This window comes from Tupaia chinensis, unplaced genomic scaffold (genome assembly GCF_000334495.1).
Source record: "Tupaia chinensis unplaced genomic scaffold, TupChi_1.0 Scaffold145717_1, whole genome shotgun sequence".
Taxonomy (NCBI): domain Eukaryota; kingdom Metazoa; phylum Chordata; class Mammalia; order Scandentia; family Tupaiidae; genus Tupaia; species Tupaia belangeri.
The window spans coordinates 407,516-432,269 of record NW_006205575.1 but is presented as its reverse complement, the minus strand read 5'-3'; the positions used below and the strand labels follow the sequence as shown (position 1 = coordinate 432,269).

The 24,754-nt window shown below is 39.9% G+C and overlaps 1 protein-coding gene across 2 annotated transcripts in view; it reads left to right on the top strand.

Moving 5' to 3' along the window:
• The window catches only part of MRPS27 (mitochondrial ribosomal protein S27), a 104,916-nt gene that overhangs the window by 21,917 nt on the left and 58,245 nt on the right, over positions 1-24,754 (top strand). For both annotated transcript variants that reach the window (XM_006168341.3, XM_014584140.2), the window contains exon 4: positions 1,879-1,937. In XM_006168341.3, coding sequence (XP_006168403.1) covers positions 1,879-1,937 — 59 coding nt within the window. The remainder of the gene's footprint in view (positions 1-1,878; positions 1,938-24,754) is intronic.

The window sequence follows — 24,754 nt, the reverse complement described above, 5'->3', positions numbered from 1 at the left end:
ATAGATATTTTACAATAGTATATTTCTTGGGATGAATAAAAGGTAATGAATGTTCTAGACTGCAGTTTTAGTAATCACCATTGTGTATCTAGTTTATTTTAAATTTCTAAGATTTGCTGTTCTGCTATATGATACTGTAATTTTTTTTTCTTCAAGTTGACATGTCTTTCAATGTAGTAATATTTATTTCTTAATATTGGAAGTGTTTTTTGGTGACTGAGAAAACCTGTATAATGGATATTATTATTAAATATGTCAGTTTGCTACAGAGGAGCAGATGGAAGAATGATGTTAAACTAGGAAGCAGCAAGAATAGATAGTCACCATTACCAAATACCTTCTAGGCCAGTTACTGTTTTAATTTCTTAACATACATTATTTCTGTTAATTTTCATAGCAGCCATATGAAATAAGCATTATGTCCATTTTATAGCTAAGACATAGAGTGGTTGAAAACTTCCCCAAATTCACAAAGCTTATAAATGGAAAATCTGGAATTCAAACTCAGATATTTATGACATAAAAATTATTTTATGTCAGTAAATATACTGGTCTTGTCTTCATGATGATTTTCCCTTGTGATACTAGATAATGAGGGCCCTCTCAAGGTCCTTATTTGCAGTATGGGGAGGGTAATATCTTCCTTGCAGGAATGATGTGATGCTAAAATGAGACCTTAGTCCTAAAAGCTTTCTATTGAAATTGATAGCAACCATAAAAGTCAAGGTATTATTAAATTTAAAAGAGAAAAAAGAAAAAGCTTGTCTTCCTTTCTAGACCTGGTTCTCTGACTCTTGATTTTTTCCTGTTGGTAGGAAAACTTTTAACTGATCATAACTTAAAGTTTATGGACTCATATTAACATATTGGAGAACTGAAAGGCCGACCATTCCTGCCACAGTACTTGATATTTGTTTAAGTAGTGTGCCAGGGGTTAAAGAACTTCCATGTTCTCCATGGAGCCCCACACTCTTTGGGGCAAGTGCCCTTATCCTACTTAGGCAGATGGAGCCACTGAGTCCCAGAGGAATTGCCATCTGTTTATGCCACGCACAAGCAATCAGGAGAGCTGGTTCTCAGCCTCAGGTCCTGTGTTTGAACCACATTTTATCTACTCCTTAAATGGATTTCTAAAGCAAATCCAAAGATCCTAGGCATTTTTTAGAAATGCCTCTTTAGTCTCCTCTCCCTCTTCATGAGGTTTTAATTGTATTCACAACATACATTATCTCCTACTCTGTCTTTGTGGCCTATTTAGGCTAAAATTTGTCCTTGGAATAATCCTTTCTGTTTGTTTATTTGGACTATAGATAAGGGACATACCCAGGGAGTTTATGGTTTGAAGGGAGACTGTTGTTAGAGGAATTAAAGATAGACTAGTTCATAGCAGAACTTAAATCAGAAGTAGAAAAAAGGTTGCAAGACTGAATTCTTTAATAAATGTAGATGTTTATATTTTAGGCAGTATTTTCTCAGACACTATAAGTCTTCATCCTTTTAATCATGTATTCCCATGTATTTGGAACGTGGACCACAGAAACTATCAGTGTTTTAAGATAAAGGTAAAAATCAATGACTGGTTATAAATATAGTCAGAGGAGCCCTCTCTTATTCTGAGCAAGGTTCACATTTGACTTTCAATCATTTTTTCCCATCAACGTTATTCTACATATGAAGAAGAGAAGCCATTGTCTGTTCTTTGTATTAGCATAAAGAAGTTTCAGAGATACAGTCATACCATGAGAACATTGTTCCAGTAAGCATGAGCATTGTTCCAGTAAAATGAGTGTCCCGTCTTTTTTTAAGGTCATGTGTGAACTAGGACAAATATATGATATAATTTGTACTCAACTAAGGGTTTCCTTTTCTATCTTTCAGTTTGTGGACAATATTTCATCTCGAGAAGAAATCGACCATGCAGAATATTATCTTTACAAGTAAGTTTTCCGTTTGATTTTGGCTATGTACTCTGTGATTACACACCCCTTTCTTTTAGGTTCTTGCTGTAGGGCGTGTGCCCTTGTAGAAGAGAAAAGAGGATAGAGAGAGAGGTGGAAATCACCTCCCCATGGGGATGGCCACACCTCAGTCCCTTCTTCTCCACTCTTCTCAGGATTTTGTACACACATGCACCTAGCATGAAGTTCAAGTCACCAGATCTGGGACTTGAACTGCAGTCGGCCATGTGGGAATCCAGCACCTTAGGCACAATACTACCTGCTGGGCCCAACACTCACATCCCTTTTTAAACTAAGTGGTGGCATGTGTACAAGGGGTCTTCAATAAGTTCATGGAAAATGAATGTTAGGAAAACACTATGCGTGGATTTAAAATTTCTTGTGCTGAAATAAACTTGTAATTCCATTTTCCGTGAACTTTTTCAAGTTCCCTCTTATATTCAACACCTTACATTTTAAGTTTATGTTTTAAAGACTTTTCCGTATAAGTATGTAGAGAATTTCTTCTTTTTAATAACTGCCTTATTTAGGGAACCAGCAGTTAGCGTAATGGCTATGTGGCTGGACTCCCACATAGTCGACTGCGGTTCACATCCTGGACCCGGTGGCTTAAAACTCACGCCGGGCGCGTGTGCGTGCGTGCCCAAGATCCCAGGAGGAGAATGGAGGAGAAGGGATTGCAGCGTGACCATCCCCCCTGGGGGGTGATTTCTCGCTTTCTGTCTCTATGTCTCTGTCTGTCTGGTGAGCGCACGCGCCCTAAAGAGAAAACCTTTCCGAAAAAAAAAAAAAACTGCCTTATTTAAACCAGTTTTACTGAAGGTCTTTTAGATTTTTTTCTTTTGTTGTATTATATACAATGCTATAATTAATAACCTTGTACATATGTTATTTTGCACATCATTATGAGAATATACATTTAAGATTTTTAAATTCATTTTATCAGAGGGCGTGTGTATTTGCTAGAGAGAGACAGAGCGGAAGTAAGGAGGCACATCCCCTGGGGAATGATCATGCCACAGTGCCATCTCTGTTTCTTCCTCCTTTAGGATTTTTGGTGCATACACGTGCCTCACATGTTTCTCAAGCTGTTGGGTCCAGGGCTCAAACTGCAAGGTCGACTTTGTGGGATCCAGTTGCCTTAATCACCATGCCATGGGCTGGCCCTATGTTTGAAATTTAATAGCTGTTACTAGATTGCTTTCTACTGAAGTTTTACCAGTTTTTATTTCTACCACTACTGTTTAAGAGAGACATGTTTTTACAGTTGACCAACAGAAGGATATTTTCATATTTTTGGATTTTTTTTTCCTGCCAGTCTAATAGGTAGAAATTTATATGCATATTATATTCTGAAAAATGTGTCATTATATGATTTTGTCCTTCTGTGAACATCATAGAATGTACTTATATAAACCTAAGTGGTATAGCCCACTATACACCTAAGGTACGTGGTATAGTTTTTTTTTTTTGAGAGGTTTTTCGCTATAGGGTGCGTGCGCTCGCCAGACAGACAGAGAGAGACATAGAGACAGAAAGCGAGAAATCACCCCCCAGGGGGGATGGTCACGCCGCAATCCCTTCTCCTCCATTCTCCTCTTGGGACCTTGGGCATGCACGCACACGCGCCCCGCGTGAGTTTTGAGCCACCGGGTCTGGGACGTGAACCGTGGTCGACTACATGGGAGTCCAGTGGCATAGCCATTACGCTAACTGCTGGTTCCCAACGTGGTATAATTTTATGGGACCACTGTCATATGTTCTACCATTGACAAAAACATTGAGGTATATATTATATATATACACATATGCACATTATATACATATATGCACATACACACACAACTGTCTAAATATATCTTATCATCTCTCCCTTTTTCATACAGATGACAAATATGCCCTATATGAACTATTCATCATTTATTTCTAATTAACACTGTATTTTAAAATGTTTTCTACATTATCACATTTCCTTCATTCTTTCCCACTGGTATGAATAATTCCGTTATGAACTACAGATGTATTCTCTTACTTGTACAAAAAAGTATGTTCAGTACTGCATTATTTATAGTAGCAAAAGACTGAAACACCTAATGCTCATTAAATAAATGTTAGGTCAAGGGAATTATGATTTATTCTTTTAGTTGACTTTTAAAAAATATTTGTCAGACTCAGATTGAATTTTAAAAGTCTCCAGTAAGCATTGCATTAAGAGTTTTCCATTTGATCCTACTTAGTTTTGATCAACAGAACTCTTAGTTATTTGCATCTCGGTGAAATTTTCTTTTATTTGATTTTGCTGAGTAGCAGTACAGCCTTTTTCTTTTCTTTTTTAGTTTTTAAGTTTTTGTTATAGGGCATGTGCACTTACCAGAGAGAGACAGAGAGAATGAGAGAGAGGGAAAGGGAAAGCGAGAAGTCATCCCCAAGGGGGATGGTCATACTGCAATCCCTTCTCCTCTAATCTCCTCTTGGTTTTGGGCACACACACACATGGGTACCCAGCAGGATTTTCTAGCTGCCGATTCCGGCACTTGAACTGCACAGTTGACCATGTGGGACCCAGTGCCTTAGCCTCCACACCATCTGCTGGCTTTTTTAAATTTTTGAATTGCATAGATTCTACCACTTTTATGATGTTTCCTGTTTAAATATAAATCTCAAGTATACTAAATTCTGCACCTTATAAACATTTATTACAAATTTAAGATTGTCTTTAACAGTGTCTAAGTTTAATTTCTAGATCCTGAGACTATAATCATGAGTGCTCTCTTATACTTCATAAATTAAACGTAAATAGATCCTCCCTGCTTTTCTTTTTCTTTCTTTTTTTTAAAGATGTTATTGTGGGACCAGCAGTTGGTGTAATGGCTATGTCACTGGACTCCCATGGTTCAATTGTGGTTTGAGTCCCATACCCAGCAGCTTAAACTCATGCCAGGTGTGTGTGTGCATATGTGCCCAAGATCCCAAGGGGAGAATGGAGAAGGGATTGTGGCATGGCCATCCCCCCCGGGGGTTGATTTCTCACTTTCTGTCTCTCTGTCTCTCTCTGTCTTTCCGGTGAACACATGTGCCCTATAACAAAAACCTCTCAAAAGAAAAAAAAAGATGTTTTTGCCTTAGGGTGTGTGCCCGAGACAGTGAGAGGAAAGTGAAAAATCACACCTCCCCGGGGGCACAGCAACACCGCAATCCCTTCTCCCATTCTCCTTGTGGAATCTTGGGCATGCACACGCACGTGTAAGTTTCAAGCCACCAGGTCTGCAACTTGAACTGCTGTTGATCATGTGAGAGTCCAGCAACAGAACCACTATGCTATCTGCTGCTCCCCCCCAGCACCACCCCCCCACACACACCTCTCTTTAGTGGCTCTTTGGGACTCTAAGGCTACTTTGGTAATTATTTTTGTTGATATTAAAGGTATATTAGGGCTAGCATCTGGCCAGTTCTCATTCTTTTGCTTTTTGTTCCTGGCAAAATGCAGAAAATACTTTCAATTCCTAAATAGAAATAATGTCTTCGAATTTCATCCATGAGACACAGTACTACAATCACAAAAGAAATAGCGTCCTAAAATTTACAAGTACTTTTGTACCATGATTAACTTCAGTAGTTCAATATTCAGTAACCATTCACTGAGCATCTATTATGTGCCCAGGCCCTGCCCAAGGTGCTGGGCATGTAGTGATGAATATTAGATGTGGTACTTATCCTCATACATTAAAGTATAACTTAGAGATTTAAACGCCACCTTCAAATCTTTCCATGACTAATTTCTTCCCATGATGTTCAGTTTTGTGTGGTGTAGAGTATGCTGAAATTTTCACAAAATTGCTATTTTTTGTTTCCATATAGGTCATATTGACCATCAAATATCAAACCCACTATAAATTTGATAGTACATACTTTCCTTTGATAAAAACTAATATTTTAACTATGATTTATCACTTTCTGTTCTATTCTTTTCCCTTCCATCACCATGAAAATTGGCTCTTTTTTGTTGGCTTCTTTTTCTTTTTTTAAGAGACACTTCTATGATTTTGTGAGATCGCTCTTTTGTGTATGAGACTAGGTAGAACTCTACAAAGCTGCATCAGAATGTCAATAATGGAGGTTGGCATGGTTCACTCCCTAGCTAAGTATCTCACTCATGCTTTCTAGCCTTAGATCATATACAAAACATTTATGCCTCAGCAAAATGAAAAGCTACAAGTTACTAAGCCAGCTGGTAGCGTGGTGGTTAAGGAAGCTGGATCCCGCATGGCCAACTACACAGTTCAAGTCCCAGACCTGGTGTCTTGAAAACCATGCCATTGCATGTGCATAAGTGCCCAAAATCCTATAAGGAAAAATGGAAGGGAAGGAATCACAGCATGACCGTCCCTAATGGGGAGTACTTTCTTACATTCTCTCTCTCCCCCTTACTTGTCTCTTGCAGGCAAGTATAGGTACTCTCTAGCAAATTTAAAGAAAAAAAAAGAAAAAGTTTTTAAGTTATGAACTCTTGGGACTTCTCACAAGTAATTGAAATCAGGAATGTTAATCCTGAAGAAACCAAGGCCCTACCCCTCTGTGGCATTTCCATGATTTAGGTCTTCAATGGTATTAATGTCTTTAATCCCTACATGAGGCGGATTCAGACATCCAGTTAATTTACATCGCAGGGCTAGGGGGAGGAAATGTAGGAGCAACTTCTTAATTCTAGGCATCTCACAACTTCCTGTGCTAGCCTGGCTTTCCCCCCAGGCAGTACCACCATTAAGAATAAAGCCCAAGGAACCAGCAGTTAGCGTAATGGCTATGTCGCTGGACTCCCACATAGTCGACCACGGTTCGTGTCCTGGACCCGGTGGCTTAAAACTCAAGCCCGGCGCGTGTGCGTGCGTGCGCAAGATCCTGAGAGGAGAATGGAGGAGAAGGGATTGCAGTGTGACCATCCCCCCTGGGGGGTGATTTCTCGCTTTCTGTCTCTATGTCTCTCTCTGTCTGTCTGGCAGGTGCACGCGCCCTACAGTGAAAATCTCTCCAAAAAAAAAAAAAGAATAAAGCCCACAGCAGGACACTGCATTGACTCAGCTCTTTCTCTGCCACAGCCTGCAGATACCAGGCTCCGCCAGGTGGGGGCCTGCCACATCTTCTCATCTCTGTGATTGTGCACAGGCTATTAGAGCCAGTGAGCTTGGGCAGCTTGCACGGTCAGTGGAGAGCTCTGTGTCTGCCACGTATCAGGTTTACACGTCAGCAGTTCCAAGTTCCAGCAGTTCAGGGAGCTGTGGGCACATACCAGCGTATCAGCATCCCGTCATCCTAGGAGAGAATTTGAGCCTTTGAATCTCCTGAAGTTACACAGATTTGAGAATTTAGGGACGTCAACATTAAAGGGCACCAGGGATCTTTAGGGAGAGGTAGGAAAGCTGCTATTGTGACAGCCAAAGGGAGAACAAATGTCTAAACACTCTTACTTGGGCTATTCTTCTGGGAGCCAGAAATCCTATCATCGACTTCTACCCTGTTGTTTATAAATAAAAAATAAAAACACTAAGGAAATGGAAGTGATGCTCTGAATCAAAGAATAATGTGAACTAAAGATGATTAAGGCAATTAATACCTGAAACAAAAGTTAACACACATATACACGTTAAAAAAAAAAAAACTGATAATGCTCTACATATCTAGAGGGAAAATGAACCAAGAATAAAAGTAATTAAAACAGGGCTGGCTTCATAGTGCAGTGGTTAAGCACAATGCATTGGGAGCCAGATCTCACATGGCAGACTGTGGTTCAAATTCTGGCCAGGGTGGCTTGAAAAACACACTGGGTGCATGTGTATGCATGCATGCCCCAAATGCTGATGGGATGGAGAAATGGAGAAAAAAGGGTTGCAGCAGACCATGCCCTGTTGAGGGAGGGGGGAGGGAGATGTGTGCTTTCTCTCCCTATTTTTCTCTCTCTCTCAGCTGAATACACATGCCCTCTGGCAATAAATTAAAAAAAAATTCTTTTAAAGAGTTAAACAGTGAAAGGGTTAAAACAGACCAAGAAACAAAATATGAAAGCTAAGAAACAAAACATGATACACTCAGAACTGTTGGGCTGTAACAAATAGAGAAAAATAAGACAAAAAATAAAATTAAGACTTGAGCCAGATTTTTCATAGACTTTGTATAGTCTATCGAGGGCTTTGGAAAACAGGCACAGGTGTGCTCCTGAGGAAATACCCTCAGCAGGCTAAATATAAATAATAGTCTCTTTACGAGTGGTTTCAAGCTGTCTTCTGAGAATCCCTGTTCCTGTCTTCTTCCGAGTCCTGCAGGGGCAGGGTTTGGCTAAGACTAGGCTGTCAGGGAGAGGCCAGGCCATGCTGCCACGGGCCCTTTACTTCTCCTCCTTCTGCCTGAGAGCCATGCCCCAGGTGCTTTATGTATTAAGATCTACAGAGAATATTGAGAGAGGTCTGTACACGAGGATAGGAATAAAGTGATATTTTTATTTTCACTAGCCCCTCAATAATATTTTGCATTTTCTTCAGTTTGTGAATATAGGCACAGATGACTACGATGCTAGCAGCATCTGTGTTCCTCAGAATCATTGCTTGCTTCCTATCACATCACATTTGCTGCAGATACCTTGACAAATCATGCTCATCAGTGCCTAGAAATTATGTTAGTAATTAACCTACTGCTGGCTAGTCCTATTTTGTGTATTAATAAAGCAGCACATATGTTATCATATCTCAAGGATTTCCTAGTATTTTGATAGTTGTGTTTCAATATAATTGGTTTCTGTTGTGTGAAACCAATTCTAAGAAGTAGTCTGGGAAGGCTGCCCTAGAATCCAAGAAGATCCAAGAAAAAAAAATGTTAAGAACCCTGCTTGAGATCTGGTATGAAAAATAGGTGCTTTGGTTAAGCTTATTCTTACTTCTTTTCTTTCCTCAGACTTTTTGAATTATTCTCTCTTCCTTCAGAGAAGACTTTCTTTTGTAAATAGCTTTTACCTTATAGAGTGAGACAAGCATATGGCCGATAGGTGTTCTACTTTCCAAAGGAAGACTTAGATACAGCCAGTCTCCTAAGTTCCCCCACAGGAGCAGGAAGAAGGTGTGGGAGAAGTGAGAAGATTCAGACAGGCCCTGAGATATCAGTGCTGGGAGGTGGGCAGGAACATCTCTGCTTTATTTGGTAACGTTATCACCCAGTGCACGGTAAGAGAAGAAGCCATACCATTTTCCAGAGTAGCATCAGAGAAGGTTCTGTGACACAGAGAAGAAAGGTAACAACAGCTGAGCTAATCGCAGCCGAGAAGAGAGGGCTGCCATCTTATTGTTAGGCATAAGTTAGCTGCATTTATTTTTCATATTTGTTTAAATGAGTTTCCTGGTGTTAATTTTTTTTTTTTTTTTAAGATTTTTGCCATAGGGTGTGTGTGTTCACCAGAGAGAGACAGAGAGAGGTTGTGAGAGGGAAAGTGAGAAATCACTCCAAGAGGGGAGAGCCATGCCACAGTCCCTTCGGGAGAGAGGTTGTTGGGCACTCACACACACACACACACACACACAAACACACACACACACACACTTGATGTGATTTTTCAAGCCCCCGGGTCCAGAACTCAAACTGCTGTTGGCCATGTGGGTGTCTAGCACCTTAGCCACCACACCACCTTCTTGGCCCTTTCCATGTTTATTTTGAAAAACAGTTGAGCAAAATTTTTTTTTTTTCTAGGAGAGGATTAATTTCTACTTTCTGCCCACATGCCTTCTCATTGGCATTTGAAAGAAAGAAAGGCTTCCTACCTTTGCTTTACTGTATATTTATAGCATTTCTAAGAATTGGGGTTGCATCTTAATTTTCCTGATGTAGAGACTGAGTACACCCAACATAGTGGCTACGTGAGTGTGAACCACTGTTTGCTCTGGGCAGGGAAGGGGAACTGCAGGGTGGCATGAGCAGCAGGGCGGTGCTGTGAAATGAAGCACTGTTTCTCCAGTGTGAGATTTTATTGTTGAGGAGCCAGATGGAGTTATAATTTCTTTAAAGGAAACTGAGGCAAAAGAGATTTTAGCAGGACCAGAGTAGAGTGTGGTAGAGCAGGAGGAAATTAGAATTGCAGAATGAAAGGAAATTCCTTATATTTCTTACAGTCTGTGAGTTACTGTTTTTTCGTGTGTTTTAAGAACCATAATCTTAGCTTCTTCTTTACATGAGGTCCCCTTTGGGGGTCTGTCTGCCTGGGGCCAATGTTATTTTATGGCAAGCCTATGTAAGAGTTATATAGTGGGAGCTTTTCCTGTATCATTTTTGTGGAGAGCACCTTCCCTGGGCCACCTAGTCTATAGGTCTGAGCTGGCTGCCCAAGTCCATGTGCATAGCCCAGGTACAGACAAGTGAGCCTTGAGGCAGACTCTGCATCTCCATTTTTAGACAATAAAGCTTAATGTCATCAGTGAAATTATGCCATCAGTAAAAGCCGCTCTTTTTATGGTTATAGCAAGCTTTAACAATCCCTGTATTAGTATTTGATTATTGCATTAATTGAATACAAACTCAAGCCATGAAATTTCCGTCTTTCTACCTGGTGTCTTCCTCTTCACTGAGAATGTTTGCAAATTGCATTTTTAAAGATTTATTGGGGCTTTTGCATCATTCTGGGACATGATAGTTTAGAGATGCATGAAATTAAAATTTACTCCTTTTACTTCAGAATATCAATAATCAGAACCAATAATTTAACCTGCAAGATAATAGTCATTCCTGAAGGGTAAGTGATAAATATTTCCAACATATATAACATACTCTTTATATTAAGGATATGTTTTTTTGTTGTTGTTTTTTGTTTTGTTTTTTTTTTTGAGAGGTTTTAGCGATAGGGCGCGTGCGCTTGCCAGACAGACAAGAGAGAGACAGAGAGACAGAAAGCGAGAAATCACCCCCCAGGGGGGATGGCCACGCCACAATCCCTTCTCCTCCATTCTCCTCTTGGGATCTTGGGCACGCACGCACGCACACGCACCCAGCGTGAGTTTTAAGCCACTGGGTCCAGGACGCGAACCGCAGTCGACTACATGGGAGTCCAGCGACATAGCTATCACGCTAACTGCTGGCCCCAGGATATGTCATTTTTGAAGTGGACTTTTGGTTTTTAGCAAAAATATAGGGAGTGCTGAATCAGTTGTCATACAATAAGAAAAGATTGTTGAACAACTGCATTCTGTCTTCTCAGAATGCAGCTCTCCATGTCACAGAGAGTGACATGCCACCGAGTAATGGAGGAAGTCATGGTTGTGTGGTGGGCTGTGTGCTGCCAGTACATCACCCATGCCGCACCTCAGCCTCAAGCGTCTTTGATCAGTGGCTTAGCTGACCTGGCAGATACCAGGCGTCCCTGGTTGGAGACGGATGGCAGGTCAGGAACAGCTGGGGCGAGGCAGATGGCAGCCTGCATTGCTCCAGGACCTGGGTTGGCAGCCAGCCTGAAAAGGAAGGACCAAAATAGCTTCATTTTTTAATAAGTGAAAAATACCCTGATGGTTCCTTGGAAGGCGTAAGCGCCACTCTAGGCCTATGTTGTAAGGGTCCATGTTTGCCTCCACGGAGAGGGGAAGGTGGAAATTTATTAGGAGGGGAGGGGATAGCATACATGAGTTTATGTAGTAGGGTTTTTTTAGTTTGTTTTGGTTTTTGAGAGCAGACAAATTGTGTTTTATAGTAATAAAAGGAAGTCTCAAAATTTTCTATTGTCAGGTCTCATTATACTTTAGTATTTCTAAGAAAAGAGCAAGTGCTCAAGAGGAAGTAAATGACTATTACAGTAATTATTTTTTGTAGTACTCTTTTTTTCAGAGAGATTTTTGCTATAGGGTGCACATGCTCACCAGGGAGACAGAAAGCAAGAAATCACCCCCCCGCCCCAGGGGGGGAATAGCCATGCCACAACCTCTTCTCCTCCTTCTCCTCTATTCCCCTCTCGGGATTTTGGGCACGTACGTACACACACGCAGCATGAGTTTCAAGCCTCCAGGTCCAGGTTTTAAACCGCAGTCAGCCATGTAAGGGTCTAGCCACATATCCATTACACCATCTACTGATTCCATACTTTCTTACTTTAATATTGACACATACTTTATTTAGCAATAGCATACTTTTTGATTTTTATTTTTTCAGTTCTGATTTATTAATCCTTACCACAGGCCTGGAAGTTAGTTTATTATTGTTATAACTCTGTATTAGAGAAGAGCAGATTGTCAGGGGCATAGTTCATGCCTTGCCAAAGAATATCCATGGGAGCTTTGAAGAAGAGTTAGAACTCTTCAATAAAAAAGGAAGCTTCTCCACTGCTTCTGACTCTATTTCTCTTCCCACTGGTATCATTACTTCAGCCTGGAGCCTGGTCATAGGAGGAGTACAGAGGTGAACCTTCAAGGTGTATTCTTGGCTTTAGTTTAGACATTCTACCCAACTTCCTCAAAGTGATCTTATTCCTGAAATGATTACTTTCTTTTCTTCCTCTATGTGATGAATAAATACCCTTAGAGACACCCAACCTGAGAATCCATAGTAGCTCTTGCTGAATATCCATATTACAAGTCTTTGGAAAGATGGATGCTTTTATTTCTGTGGGGTAGATATAGAGGAGTGTAATAACCGAAGCATATGGTAGATATGTTTAACTTTCTAAGAAACCACCAAATTGTTTTCTAAAGTGGTTATACCATTCTGCATTTCCAACAGCAGTTCCGGTTCCTCTTTATTTTTAACCACACATATAGACATGCCAATGTTTAGTGGTTGTAATTTGTATTCATTTAATGACTAATGATAACGCCTTTAATAAACTGTTCAAATTGCTTTTCCCCATTTGTTTTCTTGTTACTGAATTATGAGAATTTTTTTCTCATTGTCTTGTCTTCTTATTTATTTAACAATGTTTTTCAAATAGTAGTTTTTATTTTCAATGCAAGTCCAATTTATTTCCTTTTTCTTTAACGGAGTATGCTTTTGGGTGTCACCTGAGAAATCTTTGTCCAACCCAACACCTCAAAGATTTTTCTCCTGTATTTTCATTTAGAAGTGTTATAGTTTTAGGCTTTATAGTGTCTGTGAGCCATCTTGAGTTACATTTTTATATATGGCACAAGATAAGAAACAAAGTTAATTTTTTGGCATAAATATGCCTAATATGTCATCATCACTTATAGAAAAGACAAGTTTTAAATTGCCTTTGTGTACTTTTGTTGATAATTAGTTGTTCATATGTGTGTGTCTATTTCTGGACTATTTTATTCCATTCCTACTGTTTTATTGTCTGTCTTGATGCCATTACCATTGTGTTGATGACTACTGTTTTAAACAAGTCTTGTGCAATTTGGTTTTTCTTTTTCAATGTTGTTTTGCCTAGTCTAGGTCCTTTCCACTTCATATCAATTTTAGAACGACTTGCTGACCAGGGGATGGCGTAGTGGTTATGTCACTGGACTCCCACATGGCTGACTGTGGCTCAAGTCCCAGACCTGGTGGCTTAAAAGTCATACTGGACACATGTGCATGCACGCCCAAAGATCCCAGAAGGAGAATGAGCAGAAGGGCTTGCAGTGTGGCCATCCTCCCCAGAGGGTTGATTTCTCAGTTCCCCTCTGTCTCTCTGTCTCTTCCTGGTGAGCACACGTGCCCTATGGCAAAAATCTCTCTTAAAAAAAAAAACACCTCATGTTTATGTGTATGTGTACGTGTGTGCGTGAGTGACTGTATTGCCCTTTTAGCAAATTAAAAATACATGCACACGTAGGCATCATTAACAGAGAGAAATTAAGAACAGTATTAACTCAAGAAATATGTATTAAATGTCTAGTATTTTTAGAAATAAGAAAAGGGAAGGTTATGAAGAATGTGAAGAGAGGGGTCAATTTTGTGACAGTCACAGTCATTATTTTTCCATTGAAGGTTAATTTAAACTGTCCTGAGAGAATTTGTGATGGAAGCACATGAGGTCAGATTTCATGTCTGTAAGATATGAAATGATTTTCAACTCTTTATAAGGGAAATTCTGAAGCTAGTAGAAGATTTAAGAGTGCATATTTTTTAATTCACTAAAGCTGGTTTATTCTGAGGAAGGATATTATAGAATCACTGCAGTGAACAAGATGATAAAGTGGTTGGGGTTAATTAGATATGGAGAACAATGAAAAACCGACACAAATCCAGAATATAATAAATAGGTAAACTGACTGCATTTATGCAACAAAATGTACTAAAGACAGCATGTGTTGGGCAGCTTGGAAGAGAGATTGAAACCATTATCAGCAAACATTCATAGAAGAGATAGAATGTGAGATGGATTTGAAGATCGGATGAGTAGAAGAAAGAGGGGCAAGTGCTCAAGATGGAACAAACAGTGTAGGTAGAATTAGAAGGGTAGGTGATAACTGGCTTTATGTGGACTTGCCTAACCAAAGAGACTAGGGCCTCCTGGGGAGTACTGAGAAATAAGGAAAGCAGATTCTAGAAAGAATGGAATGCTGGCAGGGGAGCAGGCAGAGTTTAAAATGTGCCATCATCATACATTACTTGTAGATGTACAAATTCGTATTTGTAGAGAGCATTTTGGCAGTATCAGAATTTCAAAAGCACATACCCTTTAACTCAGTAACTTCACCTCTAGGAATTTAACCTCCTGATACACTTGTATACATGTAAAATAATATCCTTAGCAAAAAGTACAAGATTATGTCTATCAGTGGAGGCCTAATTAAAGTAGTGATTCTACAGCCACGCAGTGGAATACTGCACTGTGATTGAAAAGAATGAGGCAGCTTTTTTTTTTTTTGTATTTGTATTTCATATGAAATAAGGGATAAAATGTATTAAGTGAAAAGAAATGTGGAACCGTGTGTGTTATACCTATACATGCATGTGCTTTCATGTGTATACATAATGTGCATGTTTATATATGCATGTGTGCGCATAGAATGTCTCTGGAATGTTTCCCACATACTCACAAAAATTGATAGCATTGCTTTCATAGTCACCAAAACTGGTAACATTGGAAAAGAGACCTGGGTGATATTTCACTGAATTCTCTCTTCTACCTTTCAAGTTTTATGTCATGGGTATACATTACTTATTTTAATTTTTTTTTTTAAAAAGAGAGCCTCTGGATAGTCATCAGATTCTCAAGAAGTGTTTATCTTGCATACAAAAAATATTTCAGGAAGATAAAAAATGATAAATTTTTTATTGAAAGGGGTAAATGTTGGAAGAAAATGAATTTTCTCTGCATATGGTGGCATAAGGCCTTTCTTGTTGTCATTGACGGTAGGATAAAGAGAGAAATTTTTTGTTCAGAGGAGGGGGGGAAATCAATAAGTGGGATCAATGACCAGTTGAACGTACAGGTAGAAAACAAGGAGGGTTAAAAAAGAACTAAAAATGGAAACTCAGTTCATGGAAAATGGTGAGTATTTAGATAAGTGTTGAATTGGAGGCATATTTAAAATGCAGCAAGAGGGTGGATGGTGGCTTGTTTTCTGCCATTTTGTTGTATGCTATGTTTCTGGGTTTGCTGCATCATGTTTTATGCCCACTGATCCTTAGACTTAGAGACTTAGACTGTTCGAGAGGGACTGGCCACAGATCATTGGGGAAAGAAGAACTGCCAGCACATACCCAGTAGGTCTTCCTGATGTCCTGGCACCAGCTGGGAAGTTTTACACTAAGTGACCTCTGAAGTCTTGCCAGTTTTCAAAATCCATGAAATTGAGGTGCAAATAGACTAAGTGATTTCCTTAGAGCTGCGTGATAGGTCTAAACTCTAGCTATGGATGAAGGCCTGATTTGAAGTTCAGAGCCTTGTCAGCTGAACCAGTGTATTTCTTTCTTTTTTTTTTTTCGGAGAGGTTTTTGCTATAGGGTACGTGCGCTGTGCGCTAGCCAGAGAGACTGAGAGACAGAAAGCGAGAAATCACCCCCCCCCCAGGAGGGATGGCCACGCCGCAATCCCTTCTCCTCCATTCTCCTCTCGGAATCTTGGGTATGCATGCACTCATGCCCGGCGTGAGTCCAAGCCTCCAGGTCCAGGACTGAACTGCAGTCAACTACGTGGAAGTCCAGCGACAGCCATTACGCTAACTGCTGGTCCCATAGACCAGTGTACTTTATGCCAGTTCTTTTTCTTTTTTCTTCAAATAGTTTTGGTAATATACTAGAAAATACAGACTCAATGGATACTTATATACCTTATAACAAAGTGACATGAAATTGATTAAACCCAAAGAAAACCTAACATATAAAGAAATTTAACAGTTAAAATGCATTATATTGGGGAAAACATACTTAAAAGATCCTAAGGAAGTCAGGATGGGAGGAAAGAGGTGACCTGGATTTTAAGACCAGTTTAGTTCTTGCTTTGATCTGTGACTTGGAACCAGTTTAATGAACTCTCTGGACATCAGCTTCCTAAATGAATAAATGATCTTGAATGTCTCCCAAGGCATGTCTCATATCTAAAATTCTGTGGTTTTCAATCGCACTGACAGAGGAGTTAGATGTTATCACCAGACGCTTCAGCCTTTGAAAACGTAAGGATCTGGTCATTTTTTAGTTTCTCATTCAGAGCTTTAGTCACTTAAACAGTGGAACTGTCATTTTGGCCACCTTAATTGCAAAAAATAAAAAATAACCAATGTAAAATTAGGTGACAGAAAGGATAGAGGTTCCTTTTTTTTTTTTTTTCTTCATTTGCCAGAGGGCATGTGTACTGGCTAGAGAGAGACAAAGAAAAAGGGAGAGAAAGTGAAAAAGCACCCGCCAAAGAACATGATCAATCCCTTCTTTATTTTTCCTGCCTTTTGGAATTGTGACACTTCAGATATGTTTTTCAAGCCACCAGGTCAAGCCCAAACTGTGTGGTTGGCCATGTGGGATTCAGCTGCCTTAAAAACCAGGCCATGGACTGGTCCAGGAGTCTTTTAATCTCTTCTGGATTTAGGTGGCAGGCTTTATTTACTATCTAATTTTTAAGACTTTTACTAAACTTTGTGGTATGAGAAGTTGGAGCTTTACTCTTCAGAGAACTAATTTTGTTTAAAGATTTTAGTTTTATCTTATACATGATAGAGAATGTGTGTATGCACATGAAAGAAAGAGAGAGAGAAGCACCCCTGACAGGCTGTCATCACAACACAAGCCACTTATCCCAGTCCTCCAGCTCATCAGGATTTTGGGCATGCACAAACCCGGCGTATTTCCGGTCAACTGGGACTGAGAATTCAAAACTGCAGTTGGCCATATGGCTTCTGGCATTGCAGTTCAGTATACTAATGATTGCACCCCTGAGGCTGGGCCAGTTATAACTAATTTTTGAGCCAGGTACATTTGACATTTTACTGTTACCTTTCTTTGACAGGTCCACAAAACACATGTTTTCTGTGCCTTGCATCTTGTGGGATTTAAAAGGAGAGGACTAACATAAGTCTGTTCTAATGGTTGAAGAACTTTTTGCGAATTAAACCAAAAACCAAACATCCTAAAATTTCTCATGTTCTTTTTTCCACAGCATAGTTTTTTGATCATACAATCTTTCTGTTGTCTATTTCATAATTGTGAAGTTACAATCAGGGTACAAGGAATTACAGCTGTAGGACAGAGAAAGGCGTACTTAAAATATAGTCTTGTATTTATTTTATAAACCTTATTTCAGTGAGATTTGCTTGCAGGGCAGTTTGATTTGACGATAATGAAGAGGTCTATTCAGGAGCTGGTACAATATTTAAAGGAGAGCTGAGTAGATAAACAGAAGCTTCAAAAAGAGATTTATGGGAACAGAAGTTTCAGTTGATTGCATCATGATTTTTGAGGCCAACGGCAAACAAATTCCTGAGTATTTCCAGATGTCATGTGTCTGGGCGAAAGGACATTTGAGGAGCTTGAAGTATTTGGTGTGAATTCTCTTTAATGGTCTTGAACACTGTTGTTTTTAAGATAAATTTCCAGTTGTATTTATTTTGACCAGGCAGATTTTATAATTTGAGGTCTCTTCTGTTCTTTTTCATAGCAGTGCTGCTTTTAACATGCAAATGGTATCACCATTTCATAACTAGCCACAGTCTGGAGCTTAAATCACAACTTAGGGGTGGACCATGGCACAGCAGTAAAATATGATCCTCTGCAAGGTAGACCCACTTGGGAAGGTTGCCAGTTTGCAACCAGAGACCTCCCACAATACCCTGACTATGCACGTACCCGTGCCCTGGGCTGGCTGAAACCAAGGTGGATTGAGGCATCAAGACCCTGTCAGTGGGGGAACCAGCAGTTAACGTAATGGCTATGTCGCTGGGCTCCCACGTAGTCGACCACGGTTCACGTCCCGGACCCAGTGGCTTAAAACTCACGCCAGGCGCGTGTGCGTGCGTGCGTGCCCAAGATCCCAGGAGGACAATGGAGGAGAAGGGATAGCGGTGTGACCATCCCCCCAGGGGGTGATTTCTTGCTTTCTGTCTCTATGTCTCTCTCTGTCTGTCTGGTGAGCGCACGTGCGGGGTGGGCCCCGTGCCCTAAAGGTAAAACCTCCCAAAAAAAAAAAAAAAAAAAAGACCCTGTCAGTGGTGCTGAATCAGTCTCTCTCACTTCCTCACTTGTGGAATAAATATCAATAAATAAACTTTAAAACCATATTTTTTAACTCCACAAACTATTACAGCACATCAACAGTATATTTATTATTATTCTTTGTTGGCAGAATTTTGATGGGAAGAACACAGCAGTTATTTGATAAAATGAGAACTGTGTGGCTCTCTTCCATATACTGGGTCACTGGAAAAGTCATGGCATAGAAGTCATTTCTACATAGAACAACATAGAAAAATGTAGTCTTCCATTTGCTGAGTTAATAGCAGGTAATAACAGTCATGTGTGTAGCATACTTAACGCAGGGCTTAGAGACTGCAGCTGGTGTGGACTGCTGAACGTGCCCTGCGATGTCTTCTCTTTGCCTCTACTCTTCCCCCCTCACCCTTCTAACAACCTGTGTCCCAAATTCTGTTACATCTTTAAGCTTACCCAGATTTTCACTGTTTGAATATGGTCACTCTGATGTTCCATACAACTTTATTGATATTTTAGCTATCCAGGCGTATTAAGTTTGTTTTATCTTTTGGCTAATCCAGAATCGGTGTTTCTTCTTTTTTCCTACTTGAGAAACAGTATAGTAAATAAGAGCATGAACTCTGGAGCAAGTCTTCCTGGAATCCCAGAAGTGCCAGCGCTCAGCAGTAGAAGTTACTTGCAGTCTTAGCCCCTGTTTCTTCACCTACAAAGTAGTGTCTGTGCCTTAGGGTAGGTATGAGACCTAAAGAAATAAATACATTATGTAGCTCTTTGAACAGTCTTGAGACAAAGAAAATAAATGCTCAATCAATTTTTAGTGGTAATGTTGGTTGTACTAGCTTATAACATCCTGAGGAGAAAGGACAATTTTCTCCCCATGCTTCCTGCATTAGGGAAAATGTACTTTGAATTCCAGGTTAGGTTTCTAAGACTATTATTCCTCAGTTATCTTCACTGCCCCAATCTCCAGGGCATCAAGGTACTATGGTGATCAGGGATCAGGAAAAGGGAAAAATAGGTCTTTAGGAACACAAGTAGTTCAACACCCAGATGGAAAGGATATTCACATGCTGGGGGAAGCTGGTTGACCCTCAAAGACAACTAATGGAAGCTCTCCTATATTTACCACAGTGCAAAAGCATTCAGTGGCCACAGACCAGAAGGGGGCAGCAGAAAGTTACCTGCTTTCCATGTGGGAAAACAGAGAAGCCTAAAGAGAGTGATTCCTAGTTAGGAAAATCCTGTGCCAAAATGATCTCTGATAAGATACTGATGAATCAATAATTAAAATGCAGATTAGACACAAAAAGAAAAACCTGTTCTAAGGTCTGGGATCATTGAAATAGTTGAAATTGACGGACTGCTTCCAGTGATTTTAGCTGATACCTGGAGTGTACAAGAGCAGCTCAGAATGCTAAGCCAGTTTAATGTTGTATTCTCCATTATGTATTCTATTTCATTGGGCTTTTTCCAGCTGTAGAAACTGAGTAAGAGTTTCTATTTGTGTAGCCCATTGTTATATGAAAAATTGGGCTGCTATGGCCTCACAAGTTAGGACCATAAATGCAGATTTTCCCCCCATATTAAAAAAATTATATCTTGCTAATGAAAAATGCAATTACATACCTTTAAAAAATTACAGAAGGAAAAATAACTTTTTTTCGGAGGGGGAAGTTTCTGCTATAGGATGCAGGCACTCACCAGAAAGACAGAGACAGAAAGTGAGAAATCACCCTCCAGGGGGGATGGCCACCCCGCAATCCCTTCTCCTCCATTCTCCTCTCGGGATCTTGGGAATGCATGCACACGTGCCCAGTGTGAGTTTAGCTACCGAGTCCGGGACTCGAACTGTGGTCAACTACATGGGAGTTCAGCGACATAGCCATTACGCTAACTGCTGGTCCCAATAACTTGTTTTTTAGTGTGTTTTCTGACCAGCTTTTGCTATATCTTTCCATTTTATTTGTTTTAAACTCTTGAACAGTAATCTCAAATTTCATCTGTAAATTTAATACCATTCCAACTAAAATCTCAGCAGAATTTTTTGTGAAGACTGAAAAGATGACCCTAAAATTTAAATGAAGAGTAAAGGCCCCTAAATAGCCAAGGGAATTTCAAGACTAAGATAAAATGATTGGTCTGCTATCTAGATAAGAAGACTTATTAGGAAGTTGCAATAAATACAAATGAGATGTCGGCTTAGATTTAGACACACAGGCCAGTCTAGTAACAAACATAGAGAGCCAGAAATGGACTTACACATACATAGAAATTTGAGATGTGATATGTGTCACAGGGGAAAGAATGGATTAATAATAAATACTACTTGGACACTTGGTCACCTATATGGGAAAAAAAAATTACCTTGTTTTTTCTTTCCTTTTTTTTCTTTTTCTAGACAGTATGTGTACTTGGAAGAGAAGCAGAGGGAGAGGAGAAAGCCACCCCCAAGGGGGATGGCCACATCACAGTTCCTTCCCGTCCATTTCTCCCACTTTGGGATTTGCAGCACGTACACTCAAGTCTAGCATGTTTTCCAAACTGCCATGCCCAAGACTTCAGTTGCACAATCAGTCATTCAGGCTCTGGCTGCCTTAATCACCAGACCACAGAGCTAGCCCCACACACAGTTTTTTTAAGTATTAGATTGTCAGGAAAGTCATGATGTTTTTTTTTTTTAAAGAATTATATTATCGGGAACCAGCAGTTAGCGTAATGGGTATGTTGCTGGACTCCCATGTAGTCGACCGTAGTTCACGTCCCGAACCCGGTGGCTTAAAACTCATGCCAGGCGCATGTGTGTACATGCCCAAGATCCCGAGAGGAGAATGGAGCAGAAGGGATTGCGGCGTGACTATCCCCCCTGGGGGGTGATTTCTCGCTTTCTGTCTCTGTATCTCTGTCTGTCTGGCGAGCGCACGCGCCCGATAGCAAAAACCTCTCCAAGAAAAAAAAAAGAATTATATTATCTAACTTTATCTATTCATTTATTTGTTTTAATTTGACCAGAGAGGGACAGAGTGGGGTGGCAGGGAGTGTAAAAACAAGCCGCCGGGTCTGTGACTCAAACCGCAGTCAGCCAAGTGAGAGTCCAGCCCCTTTACCCACCACACCACCTGCTGGCCCTGTCATGATGTATTTTTCTGTGTTTTTCTATGCAAAAATGTGTCGTGACTTTTCGGACAACACAGTGTATTACAAACTGCTGTGGGGCTGCAGTAACACCCTGCTGTGTAGTGCAGTGGGAAGTACCATCCATATGGCACTATGTATGTAATTTGAAAGTATGCAAAGCAGGATCATTGTTTACATGACTACATATGGAAAGCAAAGGGCATAAAGAACATGCACAGGAATGGTAGCAATTTCAGGATGTAATTTACCAGTGAAGGAAGGAGGGTAGGATAGGAGTAGGATCAGAATAAGTGTAGATGGCTTCAGCTATAATCCTTTATTTCTTTAAAAAGAAATACATCTTAGATATGTAACAGATTTTAAAATTTGATGAAGGTAGATGGTCAGGTACATAGATGTTATCTTCTGTTTGTAGATGTTTCTCCACTTATAATGGGGTTATGTCCTAATAAATTAGCCCATGGTAAATTGAAAATACCAGTAAGTCAAAAGTGCATTCACTTTCACTCTTTCTATGTCTCTTTATAGAGAGTACACATGCCCTTTAGCAAAAGTTAAAAAAAAAAAAAAAAAGCCTAGGATCATTGCCGAGCTTGGTTCAAAGTACCTTTTGGCAAGAAGGGAGAGTAATGTTTTGGCTAGCTTGGGCTAGATCACTACATGCACGTCCATCCACTGTGAGCTTTGGTTGTGTAAGAACAAGGTGGCTTCTGGGATATATATTAAGGATTGCCTTTCTCAGGAGAAAAGGGGTAAGATGCTGGATCATTTAGATTTTAGTTGACTTTAAATAATAAATTTATTAATGCCACAAGATATGCAGCTTTAGGATGATTTTCTGACTTTTTTTTTTTTTTAATTGTTAGAGGGTACTCTTAAAATTGGCAGAGAAAGAAAGCACCCTCCCATGCAGTGTGGCTATACTGCAATATTTTTTCTTCCACTTCTCCATCCCATCAGGGCTCTGGGCATGAGCACACATGCATCCAGCATGCTTTTCAAGCCACTGAAGCCAGAACTCAGACTGGTTGGCCATGTGGCAACCAGTGCATGACCACTGCCACCTGGCTGGCCCTCTGACTTTTATTTATAGACACTTTTAACATATACAAAAGTAGACAAAGTAGTATACATACTCATATACTCATTACCCAGTCTTACACTACTATCAGCCCTTTGCCCATCTTTGTTTCATTTATTCCACGGGGTTACAGATGTTTTCTGTGAAGGGCCATAAGTAATTTGGGCTTTGCAGGCCACACACAGTTTCTGTTGGAGAGTCATGGCCTTTTTTGTCCCCCCAGTCTGTATCATGAGACCCTGGCATTATCCCCAGGTTCAGTGAGTGACTAGGCAGGTTCATATTGGAGTCATACTCACGGCTAAGTGAGAGGACACAAAGCAAAATGAGCACAAGGACATGTTGCATAGAACAAAGTCTGGAAGAAACTAAGTAAAAATCTCTTGAGTCCTTTCCCAATGGAGTCATGGAAGATGTGTTTAATTCCCCCAGCACCAAATTGTAGCAACATGCATGAAATGTTGGCTACGAGAGAAGCTCATTAGAGATTTAGTGTCCAAACTTTTTATTGAGAGCTGGTCACATAGGCACTCTCTGCCCATAGCACACAGAAAATTCCAGACTCCCACAAGGAAAGAAACATTCAGCATAAACTACATTGTTCATATAGTTTATGCACAATGAGCCACTCTTACCAGTTTTAGGGAACATGAGGTCCCTCCCAAAATCCAAGTTTTCAGACATCAGTAGTAGGCCTTTGTAAAGATAATAGTCTCAGACTTATTATGGCTCTTTTCTGTGTACAACTCTTTCTTTCTTTTGTAGAGAGATCTTTCTTTCTTTTTCAGATAGATCTTTTGCCTTTTTTTTTTTTTTTTTTTAGCATATGTGCTCACTGAAGAGACAGAAAAAAGCAAGAAACCAAGAAGTCACCCCCAGGGAGATTGTTACACAACAGTACCTTCTCCTTCATTCTCCTCTCAGGATTTTGGGCACTCATGCACATATACCCGGTGTGAATTTCAACCCACAGGATCTGGGACTTGGACCGTAGTTGGCCATGTGGGAGTCTAGCGCCATAACTACCATGCCACCCACTGACCTCTATCAACTCTTTGATAGGTATAAAACTCTATCGACTCTTTGAAAGGTATAAAAACTATCCTTAGGAGGCCAGCAGGTAGCATGATGGTTAAGATACTAGACTCAGACATGGCTGACCGTGGTTTGAGTCCTGGACCCAGAGGCTTGCTTTCTCTCTTTCTTTCTCTTTCTCTGTTTCTCCCTGGTGAATGCACATATCCTGTACAAATTTAAAAATAATAGTAATAATGAATAATATCAATAAAAAATAATTCTTTAATAAAAACTGTTCTTAGTTCACAGGCTATACAAAAACAGACTGAGGGCCTAATGTGTCCTATAGGCTCTAGTTTGCCGTCCATTTACCTGATACCCACACTTACCTCTATTCTTAAAATTCAGGTACGAGAAGGAAGTGGGAATTCCCTTATATTTTTTCTCCATTCTTACTCTTGTTTTATTGGAGTTTTTGTTTTTGTTTTGTTTTGTTTTGATAAAGGGGAGGAAAACAAGGACAAAAACTTAGACTAACTAAAATCTGAGTGATTTGATTGTGCACCTTGGAGCACAAAGAGAAACAATTAGTTGGACTGCTATTTTGCATCCCAGTGTGAGCCTATATATAATTCTCTTCAGTGCTGCCACAAATGCTGGCTGGCAGCAGATTGCTGGCAAGTACTCCGTTTTAACACTGGTTCTAGAAGCAGAAAGATGACCTTGTTAACTGATGGACAGCCAACCTGCATGAGTATAATTTATTAATACTGATTATTTGACCTTTTATGTAGGCATTTCTTTTATAATATATATATAATAATTAAATTCAGAACATTTAACAGTACAATACTACAACACACATCCATATTCAGATTTTATGATGTTTTTAAAGAATTATTTATTTAATTTTTATTTATTAATTCATTTATTTTCATTTGATCAGAGAGAGAGAGACTCA